The sequence below is a fragment of the Rhinolophus sinicus genome, linkage group LG11 (genome assembly GCF_036562045.2).
Source record: "Rhinolophus sinicus isolate RSC01 linkage group LG11, ASM3656204v1, whole genome shotgun sequence".
NCBI lineage: Eukaryota > Metazoa > Chordata > Mammalia > Chiroptera > Rhinolophidae > Rhinolophus > Rhinolophus sinicus.
The window spans coordinates 9109460-9125967 of NC_133760.1; the positions used below are offsets into that span (position 1 = coordinate 9109460).

The window sequence follows — 16508 nt, forward strand, 5'->3', positions numbered from 1 at the left end:
CCTCTCCGGTCTTTCTCGCGCTTGTGGGGCATCTCAGCGTATCCGGTTCTCTTCCTAATTTCTGCCGCGGACTCTGGGAGTCGCTTCATCGTTTCTTTCTAGATTTCTGTCTCTTTTAGTGCCTCTGTCTTTTGTCTCTCACTATCTTTGGGTCTCCTGCGTCTCTGTATTTCTCTATTTCTGAGTCTTTCAGTCCTAACGCGTCGGTATCGCTTTGTGTTTCTGGACTCTGTCTTTCTATCACTGTTTATGTGTCACTTGGTCTCTGTGTTTCATTCCATCCCTTTAACTCTGTGTCTCTCTTTGCCTCTGTGTCTGCCTTTGTCGCTGTCTGTGTGTGTGTCTTGTTTCTCTCTGTGTGTTTCTCGATGTCTCTGCCCCTGCCTCAGTTCTCTGTCTCTCCCTCCCTCGGTGCATCCCGATCCTGCCTCCCGCGTCTGGTCCTCACCACCTCCTTACACGCTCGTCCGCCAGGGGGCAGCACAGACCAGCCCCGCGCTCCGCTGGCTCTGCGGGGTTGGGCTAGGGTCCGGCCTCCAGACTCCCAGTCCCTCCCCGTGTCCTTGTCCCACTTCTCTGTCTTCCCAGACTCCTCGCGTCTTTGTACTTCTCGCTTTGACTCGGCCCCTTTGTCTCCCCCGGCGGCTCCCGCTCCTCCCCACCCCCACCTACCTCTTCACATTCCTTGGGCTGCCCGGGGGAGCTGGTGAGGCCGCCCAGGGTGTCGGGGTGAGGGCGGGAAGCAGGAGACCGAGGGAGGGGGTTCCCATCGAGCGTCTGAAATCCCTCCGTTCCAGTTCCTCGAGGGTAGGGAGGCGCTGAGCTTATCAGCTGGGTGCAGACGCTTGGGAGCTTCCTAGCAAGACGACCCCTGAGACTTGCCCTTCCTCCCTCCCTCCCCATCCCACCATACACCTGAGCTTTCCACCCTTGAAGGGCAAGGTCTCAAGCAGTGGAAACTCTTATTGACCGGCATTCACGTATTGGTAATATTACTATTAATAAAGTTATTTAACACTATGTGCTAGCCACTGATCTAAGTGTACTCTAAGTACAGTCTCAACCCACACAGTATTCTAGGTGATAAGGAAACCGAGGCACAGAGAAATAAAGTGATTTGGTCCAAAGTCACAGTTATAAACTGACAGATTTGGATCTGGTTGACCTCTCTTAGTTAATTCCTCACAAGAACCCCATGAAGGGGACACTCTCATGATCCTCATTTCACTGAAAAGTACACTGAGCCCAGACTGGTTACTTGGCCCAAGCTACCCAGCAAGGAAGCAGCAGGCTGGGACCTCCAAATAACATGTATCTCAGGCTTGGCACAGCCTAGAATGAGGCCGGCTGGACAAATAGGTGCATGATAAATGCACTTTAGCTCCCTCTGTCTTTCTCTCCCTAATCTGGGGCCAGACTAGAGGGCCAGAATCTCGGGTTTTCGTACCAGCATTGCTACTAACTTGCTTTGTAAAATTCTGGGGCCCCATTTCTCCTTTGAGCAAAATAACCAGTCTCCAGGAGACTTGTTTCAGGAAGGTGTCCCCCCCCACACACACACCCCCGCACCCCGCACCCACTCTTCTCCAGGCCAGTCTACAAGTGGCTCAGCTCTGCTGGCTGTACATTGTAGGCACAGGTGAGCCCAGGAGACACCCCCCAGGAGGGTAGGCTGCAGTTTCACCCCCCCACCTCAGTCACATGCATAAGGCTGAGCACTGCTTTGTTGGTTGAGGAATAACTGGGTGGGTCCCATGCCTGGGGAGTCAACTTCCAGTGTCAACAAGTCCCAGAGGTGGCACTTCACTGAAGAGTCATAACCACCAGGAGGTGGAGGCACAGGGCCAAAGGTATCCTGCTGAGCTGTGGAGCTGGTGCCAAGTCGCAGTTATATGTAGATTTTCTACTGCGCAGGTCAGCACCCATAACCCCTGCGTTGTTCAAGAGTCAGCTGTATTTTACCTGTCCGACAAACTCTTCCCTTTCTTTCAGCCCTCGCTCCCCAGTTTTCCTACAGGGAATCCCCTACATTCAGTCCTTATGGTTCAGAGTGAGCCTGACCCAGTCCTGGTCAATCAGAGCATTGGATCCCCTGGCCAAAGGGATTGGTTCAGGGATAGGGGTAGGACCCATTCCTGACCAACGAGAATCAGCCCTGAGGCTTTTGCTTGAATTAGTAGAAAGCAGACACCCTCTTTTGGTGGGGGTTGCTAAGCTGGTAGGATGGAAATCTGGCAGCTTGCAGAGAACTGGAAACAAAAGACCCTGCCCGTGCATGGAGAACAGCAGAGCTGAGAAAAGGAAAAGGATAGCTATGCCTGAAGGTAGTCAGCCTTTGATCTTCCTGGTTATATGAGTGAATAACTTTTCCTTTTCATTTACACACATTACTTCATTTTTTTGTCATTTGCAACTAAACATATCCTTACTAATAAAACCTAGTATAGAAGTTCAGAAGAGGCACAGATTCCTGAAAATTTCCAAGAGCAGGAAAACGGGAGTGAAAACTTTTCAGAATCCTTTAAGATGTCGAGGCTTTGAAGGACAGACAAGCTTTGTTACGGGGGAGGGGGGGGGAATGGGAAAGGACATTCCAAATGAGGGGAACAGTAAAGTCAGGAAGGTACAAGTGTACAAGTGGAGGGGGGCATGTGTGAGAGAGGGAGCAGTGGGTGAGTGTGAGGGGCAACATCTTGGAAGGTCCGGAATGCCAGGTGAAGGGTGGCTCATGCTCTTGAGAGTAATAGGGAGTCACAGAAGGTTGATGAGCAAGGGGAGTCCACTCCAAACTTCCCTTTACTTCCTGGAGCCACAGATACTATGGTTCACCCTTCTCCCGCTCCTCTTCCCCCAGACCCTCTGGTGGAAGGAGGGGTCAGACTGAGGAGGTCTCAGGCTTCCATCTGTATGAAAATTGCCGGAGATGCTATGCAGATGAGGGATTGCATGCAAATGTATGCCCTCCTGGGATGTGGGCCAGGACCCTCCCCTCATTAACTTGGGGACCAGGTGCTGGGCAGAGAACACTTTCCTCCCTGGGGTTCCCTTTCTCCCCTCCCTCCAGACATCTGTTCACTCCTCATCCAGTACCCAAGTGCCCCCTCACCAATGTCTGCTCTTAGAGTGGGATCTCTTTCCACCTGGTCCCTTCCCTGGATCACAGGATCCTATTTTGCTTTTCTCTCTGTCCCTCCATTTCCCTTGGATAAAGCTACTGCTAATAGTACACAAGTCCTGAGCACGTACTTTGTGCCAGGCTCTGTATTAAACACTTTCCATTGTCTCTTCAAATTCTCCCAACCACCCTATGATCCTCTGAGAGTGTCTGCTGTAATTTTTAAAAAGAATATTCAATTCTGTCATGGAGAAAACAAGAGGGCCACATAAATAAGGAGACAGATGAAATGAAGAGTGGATATTACCGTGTTTCCCCGAAAATAAGACCTAGCCGGACAATCAGCTCTAACGCATCTTTTGGAGCAACAATTAATGTAAGACCCAGTATATATTATATTATGTTATGTTACATTATATTATATTATATAAGACCCGGTCTTACATTATAGTAAAATAAGACCGGGTCTTATATTAACTTTTGCTCCAAAAGATGCATTAGAACTGATGGTCCGGCTAGGTCTTATTTTCGGAGAAACGGTAAGAAGCAACTCATGAGGCCTGTTAGACATATTAAGAACGTGAGCTAAACTATCACGGTGATCCCCTCTCTGAGTATGTAAATGTTGAATACCTATGGTGTACACCTGAAACTAATATAATATTGTATGTTAGCTACATTTTAATAAAAATCTTAAACAAAAAATGGACATGAGCTTAACATAGATGGGAAGGATGGAAGGATCAAGCAAGCCCCAAGTTCCACATACCCTTAAAGTGTTTCCCCCTTGGTGACTCCAGCTCTGTCCCATGAGTCCTGGCCCAAGTTATACAGGTAAAAGTGTGTTAACCTGGACCATGCACGTTTATCCCCTGCGTGGCTCTGGCACCTTCTGGGTGCAGAAGCCCCAGCTCACCTTCCACTCTGGGGGGTTGAAACCACACCATGGTGAGAGAGATGGGACTCGGGGGCCACATGTACCCCAGAACTCAGGTGGTGGGGAACTTTAATGGCTTGTGCCCTAAACTAAGTGTATTAACCTGGCCCATCTCTTTGATTCTCACATTTGTTTTAAACTGATTCAATAAACCATGGGATTTGAGCACCTGAATCAGGCTGGTAAGGTCTGCTCTGGGGCCTCTCGGCAGGCTGCTCGGTCACCTACCAGGAGGCTCCCATCGCCTCTCGCCAATCTCCCATGGCCACAGATCCCACTTTGTCCATTTCGCGGCTGAGCAAACTGAGGACAGCAAGACGGAGTCACTTGCTGAGATTGCAGAGACTTCCTGGCTCATGTATTGCACAGGGATTGTCACGCCCACTCCTCACAGCAGCTCAGATGTGATTTCTCTCCATTTGCTGGACTCGGGGAGAAGTCACTTGGCCACAAAGTCACTCATGCCCACCTCCCACCACCATCCCATTGCTTCTGGGCTGCTCCTTTCAACATTTTTTCTGGCTGTAATTATCTCTCTGCATCCCAATTGTTTTTCTCTTTGTCTCTGTCTGTTTGTCTCTGCCTCTCTCCCCAAATCTTTCTGTCTCTGACTCTAGGGCTTTCATCTCTGAGCTGCCCCCGTCCACCCCTCTTCCCTCTTACTGCCCCCCCATCCCTTCTTTCCATCCCTCTCCATCTGCCTCACTAAGTTTCTCTAGCTGGCCTTGCTGTTTCTGCTGCCTCTTCTTTCTGCCTCAGGTCCCCTTAGTCTGGGTTCCTTCAAGCCACCCCTCCTTCCCAAGCTGCAGGAACCATGCCACTCCCAGAAGAGGCAGCTACATCCCTAATTCCATCCATCCTACAGCTCAGAGTTTTTCCTCTAGAAGCTTCAATTCCCTCTGGGGCTCTGGCAAGAGAGTCTGGGAACTTTTACTTAAGGGGATAACCCCCCCCCCCCCACCAAGCAGGCACAGGTCTTCAGGGGCCAGACTCAGTGCCCTCTGGACCCCTGCACCTCTCTCTTCCAGCCTCAGCCAGCTGAGTCACCCTCTGCTCGCTCTCAGTCTCATTTCTTTCTCCATGACATCAGACTTCACCCAGGTCTTGTAAGGGGGCGGGAGAGCAGCAGGCACAGGGGCATCACCTGCGTCCCCTTCCTGTCTCATCCCCTAGAGGAGGCTTGGCCACAGGATGGTGTCAAGGTGACAGACAGCATTTATTCCAGACTCCAGTGTCCACAGATGAGGAGGCAGGAGTGGGGGTAGGGATCCAGTGTCAGACTATGCAGCAGGATGTCAGGTGGGGGGGACCAGCAATGGAGGCAGGAGGTAAAAATAGCCCCGGCCAGCCGACCCTCAGAGCCTCATCCCAGGCCAGGCCCTGGGCTTGGGTCCAGGAGCTATTCTGGGGCCTGGGAGAGTCACACTCCCTGGAGGAAGGTCCCCTCCCACCCACCAGCCCACCCTCCCTCCCTCCCTCCCTCCCTCCCAGCAGCAGCAGCTGTAGGTCCCTGCCCAGCGTGCAGAGGAAGGAAGGGAGGGCCGAGAGGGAAGAGGGAAGGCGGGGGAAGGCAGGGGCGGGTGGGGCATGAGCAGATGAGCAGGGCTGGTTCTCTGATGTTTGCAACTCCAGGTCGCGTCCAGTGACTGCCTCGTGGGTCCTTGGGCTCAGCACTGGGGAGAAGATGGACAGGTCAGCCTGTGCCCACGGAGGCTGCTCCACTCCCAGCAGGCCCCTCACCAGCGTGCCCAGGCCCTCACGCACCTCATCTCGGAAGCCCCCACTGCCGTGCCTGACTCCTCCAGAGGCACTTCCCGTGAGAAGACCTGTCTGCTCGGTCCGCTGGGACCCAGAGTGGCTCAGCTCTGGCTTCCCGGGTGGCCTAGGGAGAAGAGGCAGCATGTTGGAGTTGGTCCTGGCTGGGGAAGGCACTGGGGATGGACAGTTCTGGATGCAGACAGGCGTGGAGGTGGGTGGGAATGGGCTGAGGATGGGCTAGAGGGTGGGAATGGCGTTGGGTTTAGGGGTGGATGGGGCTAGCATGGAAGATGCTGCTGGAATCGGAGATGGTAACGTGGTTGGGGTCAGCTGGGGTCAGCTCTCGGGGGAGGCTGGGGAATGGCTACAGACTGGGGTTGAAGGTGGCCATGTGGTTGGGGTTGGAGATGAGTTTAGATGGGGATGGGTTTGGAGTAGGGATGGGAAGGAGATGGAGTGGGAGGGACCTTGGGGGTGGGGATGGGGTCGAAACTGGGTTTGGTGCTGGTTATGGGTTGGAGCTGGGGGAGAGGTTGGGACTGGAGAAGCCGTGGAGTTTAGGGTGAGGTGAGGGGTGTGCTTGGAGTTGGGGTTGGAAATGGGGATGGTTATGTTGGGTTTGAGGATGGGGCTATGCTGGGGTTGGAGAGGTTAGATGGGATGGGCTTGGGGAAGGGGTAGGGTTGGGACTGAAGATGGGGTTGGAGCTGGCAATGAGAATGAGATGGGGGTTGGAGAGGAGACTGGGGGCCTGCGGGGTTCAGTTCAGTTGGGCAATGGTTATTTTAGGGCTGGGATTGGAGGTGGGGATGATATTTGGGTTGGAAAGATTAGGGATGGGGTGAGTTTAAGGATGGGTATGAGTTGGGTGGGGTTGTAGCTGGGGATGAAGATGGGGGAGGGGATGGTTATGGACTGGATTTGAGGGTAGGAATGGGATTGCATTGTATTTGGGTTTGGGGTTGAAGATAGGATGCTGTTGAAATTGGTCATGGACTAGGTTTAGGGCTGGATTTGGGGATGAAGTCAGAATTGGATAGAGGATGAGGTTGGGTTACGGAGGTCATTCTGAGGTTGCAGGCCACTCACAGAGCCCCTTTTTCCCCCTGTCGGCCAGGGCGCCCCTTGCGTCTCATGCAATAGAAGGCAGCAACGACGAGGAGCAGGAGACCCACGCTGACGGCCACGGCCATGACAGCCACTCCAGCCTGGGAGGTCTGGGGAGCCACTGCAGGGACAAGACAGACGAGCAGGGCTCAGCCAGCAGTGCTCTGTCTGCCCCATGCCTGGCTCCTGTCGCACCACCGTGGTTACTCACCTGTGCCAAAGTGAAAGACATGCTTGGTGGTCCCGTGGGGGTTGGAGGCCTCACAGAAGACACCTTCTTGGCTCAGGGCACTGGTCACCTTCAGGGTCAGAGAGCTGCTCACCCAGCCCTGCCCTCTGGGAGCTGGCTCTGCTGGCTGCAGAGGCTTGAGTCAGGCCCGGGCCCATGGGATCAAGGGCTGGGGGTGAGGGCAGAGGTGGTGTCCAGTCTCCCAGGAAGCAGGAGAGGGGACAGAATGCTTGGTGAGGGGGCAGGGTCCCCTGGGTGTTTGGGGAGGGTGCCTGGGTCCCGGAGCCTTCAGACTGGATAGGAAGGTCCCTTACACTGCCGCCCAGTTGGTTCCAGCTGAGTTTGGGCTCTGGGTAGCCACGAGCAGAGCAGACAAGCCTGACTTCATCTCCTTCTCTCCAGCTGCCCTCTGCCTTGGGCTGAATCTCCTCTGGCCTTAGCTCTGGTGACCCTGTGGGTGGTAGGAGGGAAGGGAGTGAGCAGAAGGCACACTGGGGAAAGGAGGGAGCGAGAAAGGAGAGAAGGGAGAGGAATAGAGCAGGAGACAGAGGGACCAGCCATGGACCTGTCCCATTGGTCCTGGCCCCTCATCCCTATTGTCCCCATCCCAGCCTGCCCCTACCCCCAAACCTTCAACCAGCAGCTTGAGGGCCTGAGTGCGACTGAGGAGTGGGACCGTGGGCATAGAGGCTTCACATATGTAGGTGCCAGCAGAATCGAAGGTAACGAGGTTGAGTGAGAGCGTGGGGCCCTCCCCCAGGGGAACTGAGTCCTGTGGGGTGGGGGAGGAGAGAAGAGACCAGTTGGACAATGAGAGAAGGGGTTGGGGGTGATGGGAGGGAGGGGGTCCCTTGGCTGGGGCCATTCCTTCTCACCTTCATCCAGCGTAGAGCAGGGGTGGGTAGGCCTTGCACGGAGCAGTTGGTGTCTACGCTGCTGCCCAGGGGTAAGGAAAGCTCCTCCTTGTTGCTGAGCTCGATGGGGTCCAGGTCTGGAGGGGGGTACAGACTGTCACCTTCCCTGGACCCTCACCTACTTGGTTAGGGGCACTCCAGGGCTGTTGTGGGTACAGATGTGAATGCACAATCGTCAGCAGAGAATGCCAAGCATTCCTGCTAGTTCTCCCCATCGCCGTGAACTCTCCACTCTCTCAGCCAGGCCAAATCTTGAGCTCAAATCTAGGAGTCGAACTCCAAAATCCATGTCTGCCCCAACCACTTCCCTCCAGAGCTGATATCTGGGCCCAAGGTTAATGGATAACCTGAGAAGTGTGAAGTGTTCCTTCTCTGACTGAACCCCCAAACCCTTACCTCCTCCGCCCTACTTCCTTTTCATTCAACAAGTCTTTCTCTGCCCGCCCTCTCCCCCCCATGAATCCTTCCACTTCTGTCCATCTCTGACCCTTGAGTCCAAATGCCTTGACCACTGTAGTCATTTCCTCACTGGTCTCCCTACTGGGCAGGACGCTTGTCCTCTCCAATCTATTCTCCACTGAGCAGCTGGAAGGATCTTTTCCAAACTCACTGGGCAGCAATTCCCTCTGCTTAAAATCCTGCAGTTGTTCCCAAGCACTCTTGGCATAAAGGCCAAATTCCGTGACAAAACCAAAAGATCCTGCCTAGTCTGATTGCTGTCTACCTCTTCGATCTCATCTCCCACCCTCCTCGCTTGCCCCCTGAGCTCCAGCTCCCCTGTTCTCTTGCTCTTGTTCTCCAGGAAGCCAACTTGGGTCCTGCCTAAGGGCCTTTGCACTTGCTGTTCCCTCTGCCCGGAGTGCTCTTCTTCTGGCTCTTAGCATTTCTGATTCCATTCTGTGGTTTCCTACTCAAATGTCCCCTTCTCAGACAGGCCTCTCTGACCCCCTATTGTGGACACTCAAGACTCCCCTTCAGCTGTTGAGAGGGATGTCAACTGTTAGCCCTCAGCTGTTAGCCCTCTCTGGGAACTGCCCTTCACTCTAGGTCACGCCCCCTTCCTCAGACAGCCCAACAGCCAATGACTGGCTGATGTGAGGGAAAAGCCACGCCCCCTTGCCTCAACTGGGATATCCCAGCTCCCAAGTGCCCTGTGGGGCCAACAAGGCCTTCTTAGACTGCAGCCCAACTTCTTCCTCTGCCCAATCCTGCTTCCTTCCCATTGCCACTCCCCAGTAGATGTGGACGCCAAGGCACTCCCCACAAACTTCCTGCCTTCAGATCTCCAAGTCGGAATCTGCTTCCTGGTGGACACACCCTGCCAACACCCCCCATCTACACTACTCCCCCCACTCGCTTGGCCAGTTCCTTAGCCCATCGTTCTGCATCAGTCCCTGCTGATGCAAGATTGCTCCTGTCTCATTTAGCGTTTACCATTTGTCTCCCTTCCTGGGCCTCAAGCTCTGGAAAGGCAGGGACTCAGCTGTCTTGCTCACAGGTGTCCCCAACCTCTGGCAGAGGGCCTAGCCCCAGAAAGGACGCATAAGGAGGAGGGATAGAGCCTCAGGGCGCAGGCGGCAAATGGACTGAGAAGCCTTCTTAGAAGACTGGGACCCAAGAGACCGGTCAGAAATGGATGGTAGAAGGATGGGGTGTTGTGAGAGGAGCTTGGGTGTGATGAGGAGAATGCTTTGGTGGGGAGAAGGGTCAGCCAAAGGTGAAGCTGGCCAGGTGGGCCTTGAATGCTGTGGTGAGGCACCTGGGCTTTCTCCTGAGGGCACTGGGGAGCTGTGGCAGATTCTGGAGCAGGGGAAGGTCAGGTTTGTGTTTTGGAAAGGGCTGTCTGGCTGCCTGATGTGGGAGTTTGGAGGGTGCTGGGGCAGGGACCCAGGGGGAAGGGTGCCTCGGGACCAAGGCAGGGACCCTGCATTTGGAGGCAGGGCTGTGGAGGGTGAGGAGGCAGCCTGTGCCGGAGCTCTCCTCCCTGTTCTCCCAGGGCTCTCACAGGCCACGCGCAGCTCCAGGGTCTGAGAGAGCTCTGCGTCTTCGGCAGCGTCATAGTCCTCCACTCTGCAGCCGTAGGTCCCACTCTGGCTCCGCTGCACCCCCTCCAGGGTGAAGCTCCCGTTATAATTTGTCTGTAGCATGTTCTCCTGCTTGTCCTGGGTGACCAGGGATGAGGAACCCGGTTCAGGAGCCACCCAGGGCCAGCGGAGTCATGCTACGTCAGGGCCCACCCGGGTCGGAGCCAAGCATCTTGATAGGTCCAGGTCACCAGGTTAGTGTCATACTAGGTGAGAGCCCACGCAGGTAAGGGGGCAGAGGCCTCGCTAGGCCAGAGGTCTTCCAAATCAGGCATCATGCTAAGTCAGGACTCTCAAATCAGGGGTCAGAGGTCCTATTCGCTCCTGGGTCACCAGCCAGGTGCTTTGCTAAGCCTGGGGCCACCCGGGTGAAACCAGAAGTGGTACAGTCAGTATGTCATAGAGGTCAGGGGCCAGGGGCTCCAAAGGAATGATGGGGTGCATCACCTGAAGGCGGTAAAATGCGTACTCTGAGATGGAGCTGCCGTCCCCCCGGCAGGACAGATGCACAGAGTCACCCTCGCGTACCCAGCCCTCTGTGGTGGATGGGCTGTCCACCCAGAACTGCACGTGCTCTGTGGGATCTAAGCGGAAGGAAAGGGGGACTTGTGATTAGGGTTAAGGGTAAGTCAGATCAAGGGTACAAGGCAGGGCTGGGTTGAGGGAGAGAGGTCATGGTCACAGGTGGTCATCGGCTAGAGGTCATATTCCAAGGTTCAGGTTCATACTTATTCTGAGATCAGGGACCAGAGGTCAGAGGTTGAGATAAGCTGAGAGTACAGGTCAAGGCTCAGAGGTCAGTGGGGGTGACCAGTCAGTGTAAGGTTTGGGGACCCAACTCAGTGTGAAAGGATGGAGCACAAAGTTTAGTCGTGAAACTCCATGGGGTTCAGAGAGCTATGAGGGGGTCAGAAGTCAGAATGGGGCTCGTGTTACTTTTTGTTACTCAGCAGTCAGCACACATTGCAACAGAAGGGAGTGTGGGACCCCGGGTGGGCTGGGAGGGTCAGGCCTGAGATATGTGAAGTCCAAGGTAGGGGAAGTTAGGCCCAGCATGGACTCACAGTGCAGGGTGAGGTTGAAGGACGGGCTGTCCAGGCGGCCATGCTGGCCCTTGGGTAGGCGGTAGTGTGCAGAGCAGTGGAAGAAGGCATTCAGGTCGGCCTTGTGGACCCGCAGATAGAGGGTGCTGGTGAGAGACAGCAGGCCCGAGGCCTCCCGCACTGTGCGGCTGGTCATGTAGCTCTCTGCGAAAGAGGGACGGGGCAGTCAGCCAGCCACGGCCATCACCCCACTCCACCCATGTCAACCTGGGCTCCTGCGCTGCTCACCTGAGTTCACCTCCATGGGCACCTGCAGGGGCTGCCTATTGCGATACCATATAATCTGAGGAGCTGGGTTCCCGTTGCGGCTGTTGCAGGTGGCAATCTGAGGCAGACACAGGCATGGCCCTGGGCTCGGGGCCAGGACTCTGAACTCTGAGGCTCCGTTACCTCAGAAGTCCTCACCACTCAGATCCAGGATTCTGGGCCCCCAGCCCACTCCTCCCTCAGGATGCAGGAGTCTAGGGTCCCTGCCCCCCCTCTGACCCTCTGACCCAAGATTCTGACAACCACCCCCCCACCCCACCCCACCCCCCATGCCTCGCCAGTCCTCTCCTCCCACAGGACCCTGGAATCAAGGTCAGTACGAGGTACCTCCTGGGCAAATTCATCCATCACAGACACCGTCCCTTTGGTGGGAGCGACCTCGGTGGCCTCTGGTTTTGCTATGGGGGAGATGCTACTGTCAGGAACCCTTTCCTGGGCTCTCCCCTGCCTGCCCCTTCCTGGGGTGTCCACAGACACTCACCAAATACCTGGAGCCTCGCTGTGGCCTCAGCAGTGCCCGCTGCCCCTGCCCTCACCACGCACACATAGTCCTGCTCGTCGCCCACCTGGGCCTCGGCCAGCACCAGGCGGCCCCGGGAGTCCAGCTGGTATGGGGGGTTGCGGCCCCGGGAGTTGTGCACCCTGGCCTGGATCTCAGAGCCCTGCAGCTCAGCTGAAGCCAGAAGGTGGCGGGCCCCGGAGCGGTCTGCCTGTGGTCAGGGAGGGCTCAGCTCAGGGCTGCAGGGCAACCCTCCTCAGTGTCTGTCTCTCCATGTCCCTTTCTTTCTGCTGTTGTGTGGCTCTGTCTCTTTTCCTCTTGTTATCTCTCTCCCTGGTCCCTCTCTCCACCCCCTCCTGCCCCTATTCCCTATCTGTTGTCACATTTTCCTCTGTCTCCCTCTTTCTCCATTTCACTCTGTTCCCATCTCCCTCTCTCTCTCACCCTGTCTCTTTCTGCTTATTTCCTCTCCTCTTTCTCTCTTTACCCCCACCGCCCCCCCCCCACCGCTTTCTTGGTGTCTGAATGTCCTTTTTCAAGAGCCAGCACTTTGAAGGGGGACTAGTCTCAGCTGTGCCCAGACACCTGGGGAGTGCCTTCCCTTTCCTGGGCCTCAATTTCTCCATCTATAAAATGGAAAAGCAGCTTCACGGAGCTCTTAGGGTCCTTTGGAGTCTGATGAGAGAATGAATACTTGCAGCCCTGCTGCGCCCTGACTTTCAGACCCCCTTCTACCTGATCCCAAGCCTGAAGCACTCACCAGGAACCATTCCAGCACGAAAGGGTCATGGGCCCCCAAGGGGGTGCAGTCCAGGGTGACGGGCTCCCCCCTCATTACCTCCACCAAGGGGGGCACAGACACCTGCACTTCAGCCTGGGCACCTGTGGGAGAGCAATTGAGTTGTCTCCCTCTGCCACCAATAGGGAAAGCCTTCCAGACAACCCCTCTTCCTCCAGGACACAGGGGTGCAGGCCCCCAACCCCCTCCTCCTTTACTGTCCAGGCCTCCTGGCCCCCAGCCCCTCCTCCCTCAGACCCAGGAGCCCAGGCCCCCAGCCCCTCCTCCCTCAGACCCAGGTGTCCAGGCCCCCAGCCCCTCCTCCCTCAGACCCAGGTGTCCAGGCCCCCAGCCCCTCCTCCCTCAGACCCAGGTGTCCAGGCCCCCAGCCCCTCCTCCCTCAGACCCAGGAGCCCAGGCCCCCAGCCCCTCCTCCCTCAGACCCAGGAGCCCAGGCCCCCAGTGCTCCTCCCTCAGACCCAGGAGCCCAGGCCCCCAGTGCTCCTCCCTCAGACTCAGTCGTTCCTTCTCCCTCCATCTCTCATCTCTGTGTCTCTGAGCTTCAGGCCCCATCAGCATTTCTTTTCATCTCTCCCTTCACTTGCAGAACTAAGAGCTCCTCCTCTGGGCCGCACAGGGCCATAATGGCCTCCAATAAGTCCTCCTGGCATTAAATTGCACCTGTCCCTGCTTTTGCCACTAGACCAAATGCTCCTCAAGGGCAGGACCAGGGCTGGCTCATCCCTTTGCCTCCATCACCCTTTACAGGGCCTGGCACAGTGACATGGATGAGTTTCCATCTTAGTCTCCATCTCTGCCTGTGTGTCTCTCACCCTGGGGCTTCATCTCTTAGTTCCACCATCTCTGCCTCTCTGTGTCTCTCTCAGCACGTCACTCTCAGTCTCCATCTCTCTCAGCTCCTGGGTCTCTCCCTCATGAGCGGGGGGCTGGGGTGGGGTGTGGGCTGCAGCTGAGCCTGGAGCTGAGGCGGGATGGGTGTGTGGGGGTGGTGAGGGGGGACAGGGCTGGGCAGGTTTCAGGAATGTGGGAGGGACAGGCTGGCTCAGACCTGCCCGGCCTGGCGCCAGAGCCCCCTACCCGCCCCTTGGCCCCTCTGCCTCTTTGATAGAGTGGGGAAGGTGAGTCATTCCAGAACAGGATACAGTTGAGTCCCCAGATCCTGGGTCCTGAGGGAGAAGGGAGTTGAGGGTTTGGACTCCTGGGTCCTGGGGGCGTAGGTGGCTGGGCCTAGACTCCTGTCCCAAGATCCTGGCAGATAGAGCCATTCTCACCAGGAAACTACGCTCTCTCACTCTCTGGGCTGGCATCCTGGCATCAGTTCTCAGTTCTTAGAACCTCCCTTCCCTTCCCCGCCCAGCCTGGCCCAGCCCTGGCCCTGGGGACCCACTATTTGCCATGCTTGTGCCAGGGGCCTGGATTTCCTGGCACCCACCTCTGGCCCAAGCCTATCCCAGGGGAGGGGGCGTGGAGCCAGGCTGGTGCCTGGGTCTGGGTCTGAGCAGCAGAGCAAAGACAGCCGGGAGATCCCTCTCTCTTCCCCAGTCCCGCTCATCTCTGCCCTTCTGCTGCCAGCCCTCAGGGCCCCCTCCCCTCCCACCACCACGCAGGTGTGTGGATTTCTCTGGGGCCCCAGGAAGGGGGCACTATCACTAGGAAACACTCTGTTCCACTGTCACTGCCCAGGGCTGTTGCTCCAGCTCTTCCCCCACAGAGGCGGGATCTTTACAGTCTGGGCTCTGAATCTAGATGGGGAACCTTCAAATGCATGACTTGTTTCTAGCTATAGGGTCCCTGACTCCTTTCAAAACTTGAGAACCTTTCAGGAGGGAAGCCCTAGGGTTTTGTTCTCCTGGGCCCTGGGGGAAGACACTCCAGCCACTGGAGGCCTGGACCCCTGGGTCTGAGGGAGCAGGGCCCCCAGGACCCAGCTCCAGGGGCTGAGGACCCGCGCTCCTGGGTCCTGAGTGGGGAGGGGGCTCTGACTTCTCAGGTGGTCTCTAATCCACTGCTGTGATGTCCCCAGCTCCTCTGCCTGGCTGTCCCCAGGTCTCTCATTGGAAGGGACTGTCCCCTTCCTCCCATACCCCTCCTTCCTGGGGTCTCCAGGTTTGGCTTCTTGGGGTGAGTGAAAGCTCCTTCCCTCTTCCCTTTCCGCAGTCCCCAACGGGCCGTCCCCCATTTCGCCCTGCTCTCAGCCTCAGCATACCTGGGTGCGCCCCCAGCAGGAGCGCCAGCACCAAAAGCTGCGGGGCCCCGCGCGTTCCGGCCTGGGCGTTCGGGGGCTCCATGCCCACAGCGGTGGTGGCGGTGGCGGCGGCAGCAACTGAGCCCCGGCTGCAGCTGGGCGGCCGCCGCGGGGCTGGGAGGAGGCCCCGCCCCTGAGCCCCGCCCCGCCCCGCCTTCCTGGCCCCCTGGTTCCCCCTAAACTCGGGCGCCCCGCCAGGACCTCCCACTGCCGGGAGAGAACTTCCCAACGCTCAGCCAGGAGCGGGGCTCTTCTGCCCCCAGCCCCGGCCAGTCGCTCACGCTGACCAGCACCCCAGGCGAGTGACTTGACCAACCAGTCCAGCCAGTGTGTCCTCAGCTGGGACCTCACCGGACAACCGAGGACCCTGTTCCCCTACTTCTGACCAGGAGCCTCCTTCTCTCTATGGCCAATGGCTTGGGCTTGCCTTGTCGATTTGACCCAGCTGACCCCAGAACAACCAGTGGCCTGCACTGGCCTTTCCCAGTACAACCAGCAGCTCCCAGCCTGACCAGTGGCCTAGAACAGCTTCTCCCAGTATGCCCTGGGAGGCTCTCCCCTGTGTCCAATGCTCTGGGCTGCTTTCCTGTCTGACCAGTGACTTGGAACCCTTGTTTAATGTCTTATATTTAGTGGTCTCCAAACCCAAGTTCTCCCCAGGCCTCTGTGATGATGGGCTGGGGGGCTGTGTGTGTGTGTGTGGGGGGGTGCCAGGCGCTCTCTCGGCTCTCTCCTGTAGGGCCCTCCCTTTCTTCCCTCCATCCAGGGAATCCCAGGAATGCCACCCCCCTTACTCCCTCCCTCTTCCCTTTACTCCCTCCCTATCTTGGGGGGAGGGGAGGAGAATCAGGCTGGCAGGAACAGGTGAGTAGGATAGAGGAGGCCAGGGCACCTGAGGGAAGGCAGGAAGAATATGGCCATGGGTCAGGAGGAAGGGTCACAGGTCACATTGAGGGTCACAGATCAGAGTGCTCAGGCTCCTCACAAGCCAGGTCTGACGGGGGCAAAATCCCAACTGCTGGCTGGGGTTAGGGGGATGTGGGAGGCAGGAGATGTCCCTGGTTACCAGGGAGAAGTTAAGCCCTGGATACTGGTCAAAAAGGGGGGTAGCTGGGCACACTGGGACAGGTTCCCCAGGCCTCTGATCAGACTGGGGGTCACTGGTAAGCCTGGGCTTTGCCCATCAGACACAGATGGAAGGCTCAGATTACAGATCCACCTGGGAGTCACACTGGGCAAAGCTCCTTTATCCATTGGTGATACAGGAAAGCAATTGTTGTACGAGGAGAGGTGACCTTTTAGTATTAGCCACACTACTCCCCTTCCAGGATGCCCTCCCTGCTCCCCTGGCTGGGTCAGGTGCCCCTTCTGGGCTCCCACAACCCCCAGGGCTCCTCCACCCCAGTCTTGCATACTCTGGATTGTCCTTGTCTGGGGACAGGCCTGTCTCC

At 56.8% G+C, this 16508-nt stretch overlaps 1 protein-coding gene across 1 annotated transcript; it reads right to left on the bottom strand.

The window, feature by feature from the left end:
* Positions 1 to 5249: 5249 nt before the first annotated feature.
* BCAM (basal cell adhesion molecule (Lutheran blood group)) lies at positions 5250 to 15318 on the bottom strand. The gene is made up of 15 exons (XM_019754841.2): positions 15019 to 15318; positions 12774 to 12895; positions 11996 to 12224; positions 11842 to 11912; positions 11476 to 11572; positions 11209 to 11391; positions 10592 to 10728; positions 10066 to 10222; positions 8022 to 8137; positions 7777 to 7918; positions 7461 to 7597; positions 7129 to 7273; positions 6900 to 7038; positions 5817 to 5934; positions 5250 to 5725 (listed from the first exon to the last, which is right to left on the bottom strand). Exons 1-15 carry the CDS (start codon positions 15098 to 15100, stop codon positions 5720 to 5722), a joined length of 1881 nt encoding a protein of 626 aa, XP_019610400.2. The 5' UTR covers positions 15101 to 15318; the 3' UTR covers positions 5250 to 5719.
* Positions 15319 to 16508: the final 1190 nt, after the last annotated feature.